Below are 10,937 nucleotides of genomic sequence, written 5' to 3'. Positions count from 1 at the left end.
AAATAGACCAGTTTAATTTATTTATTTAGGGAGGTGACTAGCACTAGTTTACAAAAATGACTAAACCTAAACAACACAGAACAACAATCAAAACAGTAGAAAATAAAAAATAAAATGAAATATAAAAGGATTGTTAACTAGAACTATTGCATTTGGTGTTTAAAAAGAAAAATAAAATAATAATAAGAAGGTTTTTATACGGGTACATGTTTTGGATAGAGTTACGATTCTGATATGCCAAACCCCACATCAAGGGGTCGAAGATTCAATAATTTTTGTTCATGATCTAGATTATTTAAGATATTGGTTTTTTATAGCTTATTGTTGCAATATTGTTACCTAAAGTGACAAATTTCTTATCATTCTTTTCGAATCGTACATTAGAATCTTACTGTACCAAATTTTCTAAGCTTACTACTTACTTATCTATTGTTCCTACTGATATGAGATCCATTACTACCATGATCTTGAAAGTTCACAGCACTATGATACAGCACATTACCAGCGATGTTAATGGAAAGTATAGGTCAGTTCCCTACCCATATGGTGAGTAGCCTGGGTAAGTAATCAGGGATTCATCCTTTGGGTTGGGATACTCTGAATGTAGAATGTGGATTGGCGAATTCGAATCACAGGGGGTGATATGAATTTATCCAATATAGAGTTCTAGTTGTCGTCTTACTTTGGTGCTACCTTACATCTCATGTAGGCAGCGAGTTTGTGATATATGGAGTATCCAGACGGAGTGTTTTTCTTTGTCTGTCGTATCGACATTGCTATGATACCAAAGATAAAATCAGACTTAAAAAAATAACATACCGGTAAATCGTGAAGTTTGACGTCAACGGCATACGCTCCCCGTAGGCGATGACGTCATAATTCATGACTCCCGCTTCGTTTGTTTGTGCGTCAAGCGTATCTGCGCATTTTGAACTTGAAATCTGACGTCACCAACTCTTTGGACTTTTTCAGTTAGGAAGCGGCAAATAAAATTGAATTTTCGACCTTTTAAAGTTACTTTTTCGGAGTTTTGTCCTCAGATTTGGATTTTTCACAACTTTTTACGTAGGAATCGATCTTTTATTAATAATATTTTCCCAATTGCAACAGCTGCTCCATTGCCTCCTCGCATTAACCTCACCCAACCTGAGTGGGGTCGGGAAAAGCCACTCAGTCAAAAGGAAAACTCACTATAAGAATACTCACCTTTACAGTACAGCTGAATGGCGATATTGTCAGGACACAAGTGACATCTGGATCTGCTCAGAGCTATTCCTAGTACATAGTACATAGCCATCACTAGAGCAGGTAGCGGGAATATACACACAACTAGCATAGTAGTCTAGACACTAGATACAAGAAAGATAGTAAAAACAAGATTAATCTGATCAAAAACCAGAACTGGTTATGAAACAGCACAAACTCTCCAATAGCTGCCAGACCAGTAAGATGTCGCTTTAATCACAACAGTGTAAAATTTTACTCATTTTGCCTGGGGTAAAATTTTACTCCAGGCAAAACTTCTCAGAATTAGCACAGACTTGGGAGGGGCGCATTATATCTGTTAGCAAAAACACAAAGGTTCAACGTAAGAAAAACATTTTTGAAGCTTGGAGCAAGAGTTTCCAGCGCAACAAACACTGCTGGAGATCCTTTCCCGAGGGATGGTATTGTACCTCAGGTTGGTTGTCTTTGGAAGCGATTACAAGCGCCGATATGCTTATTTACGCGACCTAAAGGTGAACACGGGTTTCCGTAACAGCTTTGAAATAAAAATCGGGCTTAAAGGCTAAAAATCAATTCAGTGTGATAATTCCTCTCGGTTATTCTAACCATGATTATTGTATTATTACTTCTTATTATTTAAGATTTCAAATTTCAAGTTATTTATTAGTATTACAATTCATTACTTTGTAGGCAATTCTAAAAGTATCTACTAGTTTCTCCAAAGCACAACACCATCCTTTTCGAAAATGGCCCTCCTGGAGCGCAAAAAATAATAATGAAACCGTAAAAATTGGGAGCAAAAAATGCTCCGACTTGATGGGTCACACTTGTAGTTTTGAGGCATTTTAGTGATTCGCGGTTTCCGAATTCCGCGAAAACCGCTAACTGCAAAAATTCGAGTGAGTAGTCGATTGTACTTTAAATTTAACGTAGAAAACCAATATGTAATAAAAAAAAATAGGGGTTCTCATTTAAAAATCCAAAGTTGGTTCCCAATTCGCGGACTTCGCGAAATTTTTCGAAAATATCCGCATCAAAAATCAAAAAGTTACTTACGTTTTTTTTTCGCACTTTCAAGGGAATAAATACAGTGTGCTTCACTCTTTGAGAGTTTCTTGTCCCCAAAATTCCAGAGGATATAGGGTGGTTCAGATAATATGTAATAAAAAATAGGGGTTCTCATTTAAAAATCCAAAGTTGGTTCCCAATTCGCGGACTTCGCGAAATTTTTCGCGCATCGCGATATTGCCAAAATATCCGCATCAAAAATCAAAAAGTTACTTACGTTTTTTTTTTCGCACTTTCAAGGGAATAAATACAGTGTGCTTCACTCTTTGAGAGTTTCTTGACCCCGAAATTCCAAAGGATATAGGGTGGTTCAGAACTCACGCGATTTACACATATGGTTTTTCGCGATTTGGTTTACAACTCGGTGATGGTCGTGTTGTCCGGGTGTCTCTGGCCTCTGCCCTTGGCGAAGGCGATGAATACTTGTTCCAGCGTGGTGTCGCTTAGACTATAATCCTCCACAATGTCCATGGATGTCTTCACGGCCTCCATCTTGGCGAATAGAACCGACCAGGAGAACGTGGTGTCCAGGATTTGGTAGTGAATGAGACCCTGTGAAACATGAATGGGTTAATGTTGTTGTAGGGGGTTCAGTTATAGCCGAATGGTGATGGAAGAATAAAGAAAGGGTATCTTTTTTTTTCTGCCATACAGCGGGGTGATGGTCTCTAGCCATGTTTAATTGGGTCGTCCTGAACCGCAGTCGACCACCGTGAGGACTTGTGCTTGTTCTTTAAAAGCAGAGAGAACCCTAACCAGCTAGCTAGGCTGGTTAGGGTTAGTTGTTCTCCCTGATTTTAGTCCCACAACTAGACACTAGTCTACTCTGCCATGTTTAATTGGGTCGTCCTGAACCGCAGTCGACCACCGTGAGGACTTGTGCTTGTTCTTTAAAAGCAGAGAGAACCCTAACCAGAGAGCTAGGCAGGTTAGGGTTAGTTGTTCCCTGTTTTTAGTCCCACAACTAGACACTAGTCTACTCCCTGTTTAACGTCCCCTAGCTAGACATGTACGTGCGCGAGGTTAATGTGAGTAGGCAGGTAACTTGACGCCGAATGTAGGGTGAAACCCCGTCACTCGAGCCCCTAAATTATATAATATAAAAAAGCATTTTCAACCCCGTCACTAGAGCCCCTAAATTATATAATATAAAAAAGCATTTTCACCTAACTCCGGGAATCAAACCCAGGATCTGTCGAGCCCCTAAATTATATAATATAAAAAAGCATTTTCAACCCCGTCACTAGAGCCCCTAAATTATATAATATAAAAAAGCATTTTCAACCCCGTCACTCGAGCCCCTAAATTATATAATATAAAAAAGCATTTTCACCTAACTCCGGGAATCGAACCCGGGATCTAGGAAACCACAATCTCACCTTATGCTCATCCTTAATCTCCACTCGGCCTTTGAACTCGGTCCGAATTCTCTCCTTGAGTTGATCCAAATCTCCCTCTCTCAGTTTGATCATGAGGGTGAAGCCTTGTCCATATCTCTGCTTGAGATATGTGATGTTCCCCAGACATTGCATCTCGCCACGTACCATGATGGTGAGCCGATTGCAAAGCGCTTCACACTCATCCATACTGGAGGGGAAGCAAAGAGGAAAAGTTAAAATAAGCCGCATTTTTTCCTTTCGGAAACTGAGACAATTTCTCCTCTTCCGAAGCTCATTTCCCCTCTGTTAAAAGAAAACAAGATCTGGATCTGAAGGTTGGTAGTTCGAGTCCAAATTTAGTCATAAAATTCAAGTGTGTCGTATTTCCAATACCTAGGGCAGTATAGAGTCTATAGAGGACCGAACCCATAATCGGGGAATAACATTTGTGACAGCCAAGCTGAACACATTTAAAGTTCTTTTTCGATTCCAAATATGTATTTCAACGGGTTACTTTCTGGTGTTATCGTGTTGACCCAGCACCTAAAGGGGCATGCTACGATACAGACCACATGAATCTAATGTAGCAGTTGTTGTATCATTGTTACGAAAAAAAAGTAATGTAGGGTGAAACCCCGTCACTTAGAGCCCCTAAATTATATAATATAAAAAAGCATTTTCACCTAACTCCGGGAATCGAACCCGGGATCTGGGAAACCACAATCTCACCTTATGCTCATCCTTAATCTCCACTCGGTCTTTGAACTCGGTCCGAATTCTCTCCTTGAGTTGATCCAAATCTCCCTCTCGGTTACAGTTCCCTCTATCAAACCTCTAAAAAACCTCATCCAGCCTGGGTAGGCCAGGAATACAGCATCACGTAAGATTTGATCTTGGAGTCTTGGACTAACTAACTACTCAAATTGACTTGAAAAGGAGAACCAAAAGGCAGATATATTTTGCAGAACTTCTAAGAATTATTATAGTTGAAGCCTTGTCCATATCTCTGCTTGAGATATGTGATGTTCCCCAGACATTGCATCTCGCCACGTACCATGATGGTGAGCCGATTGCACAGCGCTTCACACTCATCCATACTGGAGAGGAAGCAAAGAGGAAAAGTTAAAATAAGTCGAATTTTTTCCTTTCGGAAACCGAGACGATTTTTCCTCTTCTGAAGCTCATTTCCCCTCTGTTAAAAGAAAACAAGATCTGGATCTGAAGGTTGGTAGTTCGAGTCCAAATTTAGTCATAAAATTCAAATGTGTCGTATTTCCAATACCTAGGGCAGTATAGAGGATTCAGACACATGAAGGCCACCCTGTATGTATCCGATAAGAGGGTGGATAGCTTGAGACGACTGATTCAGGCGGGCGGTGGACAAGTACTGGATGACAAGTAAGTGCGAAGTGCTTTAGCACATTTAAAAAAAAAATCTGTGCTATCGCCTAATTTTCGAGACCTTTAAGGGACATAAAAGGCCATCAGGACATCCTGGTTAGTTTCCAGGGTAGCGCGCCTGCCTTGTAAGCGCTAGATAGTGGGTTCGATTCCCGTCCGAGGCGAATTTTATCTTAAACAGGTAGGTTTTTTTCTTGGAACGGCTGGCTTTCTCCTATCTTGTCTTCCTTCTCTCTTCGCTTTCAGGACGATAATACCTTAGCTATTACAGTTTCTTCTATCAAACCTCTTTTTTGTTTTTCTTCTTTTTTTTTAAAGTAGAATATATTGATGTGAGTTTAATCCCTCTCTCTGACTTGCAGGGATGCACTACAGGGTACTCACTGTTTCTGGGAAGACTCCCGTGTAGATATGCCCCTCCTGAACACATTTAAAGTTCTTTTTCGATTCCAAATATGTATTTCAACGGGTTACTTTCTGGTGTTATCGTGTTGACCCAGCACCTAAATGGGAAGTATTGTGTCTCTTAACGTCCATCTGTTGAGAGACATGCTACGGGATGGGCATGCTACGATACAGACCACATGAATCTAATGTAGCAGTTGTTGTATCATTGTTATGTCGTGTTGACCCAGCACCTAAATGGGAAGTATTGTGTCTCTTAACGTCCATCTGTTGAGAGACATGCTACGGGATGGGCATGCTACGACACAGACCACATGAATCTAATGTAGCAGGTTGTATCATTGTTACGAAAAAAAAAGAAGTAAAACACTCATCTTATCTCACCTGTGTGAAGTGAGCACAATAGACTGTCCGGTTTTCTGTATTTGTGAGAGCACCGCCCACAGTCGATGTCTCGAGATAGGGTCTACGCCACTAGTGGGTTCATCCAGGAACACCAGTGGGGGATCTCCAATACCCCAAGACTGTCTTATACCAGTTTACAAACCGCTGTATGAGAATGCAAGCCGGTGATTCAGATGGTTGCAGGGAGGAAGGTACCATTCTTAGGTGTGCTTACCATATTGCTTCAGGCTTATTGACTTGAGCTGAGTTTAATGGCTAGGAGATATTTTGTCTCCCTTAGGATTGCCCGGTTTTGTGCTACTATGACCAAAACGACATTAAAACCTCTGCTAATTCCTCATTTGTCCTCACGAGGCTAAGGGGACCCTCGTGAATACAAAAGCAGAAGATCGCCTGTTCAGATACCAACCACGCATAACGTTCTCCGATTAATCTCAATCGACTTGTTAAGCCCCGGTCTTAAAACCGATTTTGAAATCGCTGAAATTCTGCGACTGACACTATTGGTTTTAAAGTGTATAGTTAGTAGTTAAAATACGTTCCTAAACTAAACGGTTTGCGACTAAAAATAGCAATGGTTAATATGAAATCTTGAAATAGCTGTCCAATAGGCTTTATTTTTCTACTAGAATACCTACTAGGTTGTATTATAGAGGTTCTGCGAACTGAATGGAAGTTTTTGGAATCCATCATCTCGATCTCCAATAAGGGCCATGGCGGTACTGAGCTTCCTCTTGTTACCGCCAGAGTAGCGACCTGACACTCGATGCCTGTACTCGGTCAGACCTGGGATAAGTCAAGCAAAGAGCATATAATATTAGATCTTTATTATTTTGAATTTTTATCTAACCCACAAACTGGAGGTTAAAGTCAGCTGTCTATTGGTTAACGCGGATTCAGAGGTTGGTTTGTTCAAGTCGTGGAATATAAAAGAATAAAATAGAATAATATACCTTGTTTATCCTACCAGCATAGAACTCAAAAATCTCTTTACTCTCGCAGTCTAAAAAACGTCTTGTATATTTAATTGGTAATTTAAATGTACCTCCTTAGTTCACACCATAAAGGGTAGGTAAGTCTACGTACCCAAAAGATCAATCCAATAGTCAATGATAGGGCCACTCTTAACGCCAGGTATACCACGTAGTGCTGAGAAACACTCTAGCATTTCCTGTGCCGTGAGATGTTCATTGATTCCGTTGAATTGAGGACAATAGCCTATGCCGGATAAGTACTGAAATAAATGCATAATATTGGTCATTAATAGCGAGTTTTGGGCTGCCTGGAAGGGACTGAAACGAATAGCCGAACCTATTTAAGTAGGAAAAGGATAGGAAGAAGAACTTTTTAACGTTATTTGACGAAAACTCGTTGCTGTACATGTGCAGGAACGATAGGACTGAAGAGTCCGTCTTAAGTCTACTTACCCAAAAGATCAATCCAATAGTCAATGATAGGGCCACTCTTAACGCCAGGTATACCACGTAGTGCTGAGAAACACTCTAGCATTTCCTGTGCCGTGAGATGTTCATTGATTCCGTTGAATTGAGGACAATAGCCTATGCCGGATAAGTACTGAAATAAATGCATAATATTGGTCATTAATAGCGAGTTTTGGGCTGCCTGGAAGGGACTGACACGAATAGCCGAACCTATTTAAGTAGGAAAAGGATAGGAAGAAGAAGAATAGCGTCCCGTTAACTGAACTTTTTAACGTTATTTGACGAAAACTCGTTGCTGTACATGTGCAGGAACGATATGACTGAAGAGTCCCTCTTTACGCCAGCAGTGGACTGCTGCTGTTGTGACACAGGGTCGTATAAAGAGGAGGGGCCGAGGCAAACCGTTTTTGAGTCATCGCATTATAAAAATTGAAAGTGGTTCGGCTAAAATCTAGGCCATACCGTTGGTACATGTTGTTATCTCCTGGTGATCTTACCTTCTTCTTCTTGTCACTCAGCGAGTATCCAAACAGCGTGGCCGTACCGTCCGTACACACGGTAACTTACTGAACTAAATATCTTTGTGGGACAGTTAAAAAGCTATACGCGTGCGTGAGTGGTGAGTTCTAACTTACTAAAAATTTCTTCCTATTGAGGTGCTTTTTACCCAATTAATATTACTAATACACGATTGAAACGCCCGGAGCGGATTTTATCCTAAACACATAAGGTTCGTTCTCGGAACGGCTGGTTTTCTCCTATCCTGCCTTCCTTCTCCCCTTTCGCTTTCGGGACGAAAAGACCATTGCAGTTACAGTTCCCTCTATCAAACCTCTAAAAAACCTCATCCAGCCTGGCTAGGCCAGGAATACAGCATCACGTAAGATTTGATCTTGGAGTCTTGGACTAACTAAATACTCAAATTGACTTGAAAAGGAGAACCAAAAGGCAGATATATTTTGCAGAACTGAAGTTTATTTGTTAAAAGCCGACATGTTTCGGAGGCGCTCCCTCCATCATCAGGGCTACAGGAAACACTAAACTACGAGGTACACTGAACAGTCTGAACACAGAAGAGACTAGAAGAGATCACAGTTGATCCACAGAACCTTTATATAATGACTGACGGTAATAAGAAAATAAAACGTATCTCTTATAACGTTAACAATAAGTAATAAGTAACCATACAAGTTATGGTTACGTATTTCCTTCACTACTGCCAATAAGCCAAATGCTGCTATCCATCTATAAGCCAATGATACTGCTAGCCACTAGCCACCTATATGCTAACGTCTAAAGCTAAACTCTATAGCTGCTTGCTTAAGTAAAAGATCCATGTAGTAGGAACTTGAGAAAATAGATTAATAGATGAAAATAGATTAATAGATACATTTGAAAAATATGTAGGATTCGCGGATTTCGCGAACACCGCGCTATCGCAAACAGCGAAATATTGGACCAAAATGAAATAATAATGATATGCTAACGTCTAAAGCTAAACTCTATAGCTGCTTGCTTAAGTAAAAGATCCATGTAGTAGGAACTTGAGAAAATAGATTAATAGATACATTTGAAAAATATGTAGGATTCGCGGATTTCGCGAACACCGCGCTATCGCAAACGGCGAAATATTGGACCAAAATGAAATAATAATGAAACCATAAAAATTGGGAGCAAAAAATGCTCCGACTTGATGGGTCACACTTGTAGTTTTGAAGCATTTTAGTGATTCGCGGTTTCCGAATTCCGCGAAAACCGCTAACTGCAAAAATTCGAGTGAGTAGTCGATTGTATTTTAAATTTAACGAAGAAAACCAACGTTTATTTCATTCCTTAATTCCCAGCCGTTTCTGAGATATAAGCATGGTTCGCAAATCACGAACCACCCTGTATAATATAATGTTGAAATGAAAGGAAGAAAAGTGCTAAGCAAATATTTCATATTAAAATTAAAGTACTTCTGTATACAAAATGAATGTAAAGAGCATACCAAGAAGAACGTAAGTAAAGAGATAGTAGGCAAAGTTCAAGCTGACAAAGTCAGCAACAGTAAAGAAAAGGATTTGCTACAGAGGTAAAATTTAAAGTTGATAAAACGCTACCCTAGATCTAGAGGACAGAGCTATTGAAATCAGATAAGAAAAGGATTTGCTACAGAGGTAAAATTTAAAGTTGATAAAACGCTACCCTAGAGGCTAGATCTAGAGGACAGAGCTATTGAAATCGAACAAGAAAAGGATTTGCTACAGAGGTAAAATTTAAAGTTGATAAAACGCTACCCTAGAGGCTAGATCTAGAGGACAGAGCTATTGAAATCAAATAGGAGAAAATAAAAAATAGATAAAATACTTGAGTTTCTACTCTTCTAAATTTTCTACAAGAAAGATAGTAAAAACAAGATTAATCTGATCAAAAACCAGAACTGGTTATGAAACAGCACAAACTCTCCAATAGCTGCCAGACTAATAAGATGCCGCTTTAATCACAACAGTGTAAGATTTTATTCATTTTGCCTGGGGTAAAATTTTACTCCAGGTAAAACTTCTCAGAATTAGCACAGACTTGGGACGGGCGCATTATATCTGTTAGCAAAAACACAAAGGTTCAACGTAAGAAAAACATTTTTGCGCTTTCATACACACACAGCTTGGAGCAAGAGTTTCCAGCGCAACAAACGCTGCTGGAGATCCTTTTCCTAGGGATGGTATTGTACCTCAGGATGGTTGTCTTTGGAAGCGATTACAAGCGCCTATATGCTTATTTACGCGACCTAAAGGTGAACACGGGTTTTCGTAACAGCTTTGAAAGAAAAATCGCAACAGGAGAAAATAAAAAATAGATAAAATACTTGACTTTCTACTCTTCTAAATTTTCTACAAGAAAGATAGTAAAAACAAGATTAATCCGATCAAAAACCAGAACTGGTTATGAAACAGCACAAAGTCTCCAATAGCTGCCAGACTAGTAAGATGCCGCTTTAATCACAAGAGTGTAAAATTTTACTCATTTTGCCTGGGGTAAAATTTTACTCCAGGCAAAACTTTCAGAATTAGCACAGACTTGGGAGGGGCGCATTATATCTGTTAGCAAAAACACAAAGGTTCAACGTAAGAAAAACATTTTTGCGCTTTCATACACACACAGCTTGGAGCAAGAGTTTCCAGCGCAACAAACGCTGCTGGGGGTCCTTTTTCGAGGGATGGTATTGTACCTCAGGATGGTTGTCTTTGGAAGCGATTACAAGCTCCTATATGCTTATTTACGCGACCTAAAGCCTAAAGGTGAACACGGGTTTTCGTAACAGCTTTGAAATAAAAATCGCGCTTAAAGGCTAAAAATCAATTCAGTGTGACCTATCTACTAGTTTCTCCAAAGTACAACACCATCCTTTTCGAAAATGGCCCTCTGTGATAATTCCTCTCGGTTATTCTAACCATGATTATTGTATTATTACTTCTTATTATTTAAGATTTCAAATTTCAAGTTATTTATTATTAGTATTACAATTCATTACTTTTCATGTTTTCGTGACGATTATTACTTTGTTGGCATTTCTAAAAGTACCTATCTACTAGTTTCTCCAAAGTACAACACCATCCTTTTCGAAAAT

At 39.5% G+C, this 10,937-nt stretch overlaps 2 protein-coding genes across 2 annotated transcripts in view; both read right to left on the bottom strand.

Moving 5' to 3' along the window:
• LOC108251987 (ABC transporter A family member 9-like) overlaps positions 1–1,336 on the bottom strand; it is a 3,530-nt gene extending 2,194 nt beyond the window's left edge. The window contains exons 1-2 of the mRNA XM_017442683.1: positions 1,207–1,336; positions 699–776 (exon numbers count right to left, since the gene is read on the bottom strand). Coding sequence (XP_017298172.1) covers positions 699–776; positions 1,207–1,336 — 208 coding nt within the window. The remainder of the gene's footprint in view (positions 1–698; positions 777–1,206) is intronic.
• Positions 1,337–2,484: 1,148 nt separating this feature from the next.
• LOC103506037 overlaps positions 2,485–10,937 on the bottom strand; it is a 66,155-nt gene continuing 57,702 nt past the window's right edge. Inside the window, exons 34-38 of the mRNA XM_026821199.1 lie at positions 7,313–7,460; positions 6,593–6,671; positions 5,865–5,996; positions 3,675–3,882; positions 2,485–2,847 (exon numbers count right to left, since the gene is read on the bottom strand). Of these exons, the coding sequence (XP_026677000.1) occupies positions 2,650–2,847; positions 3,675–3,882; positions 5,865–5,996; positions 6,593–6,671; positions 7,313–7,460 (765 nt within the window). The 3' untranslated portion in view covers positions 2,485–2,649. The remainder of the gene's footprint in view (positions 2,848–3,674; positions 3,883–5,864; positions 5,997–6,592; positions 6,672–7,312; positions 7,461–10,937) is intronic.

Source organism: Diaphorina citri, unplaced genomic scaffold (genome assembly GCF_000475195.1).
Source record: "Diaphorina citri unplaced genomic scaffold, Diaci psyllid genome assembly version 1.1 scaffold210, whole genome shotgun sequence".
Taxonomy (NCBI): domain Eukaryota; kingdom Metazoa; phylum Arthropoda; class Insecta; order Hemiptera; family Psyllidae; genus Diaphorina; species Diaphorina citri.
Note: the sequence above shows the minus strand (reverse complement) of the source record. Positions and strands in the feature narration are given on the sequence as shown.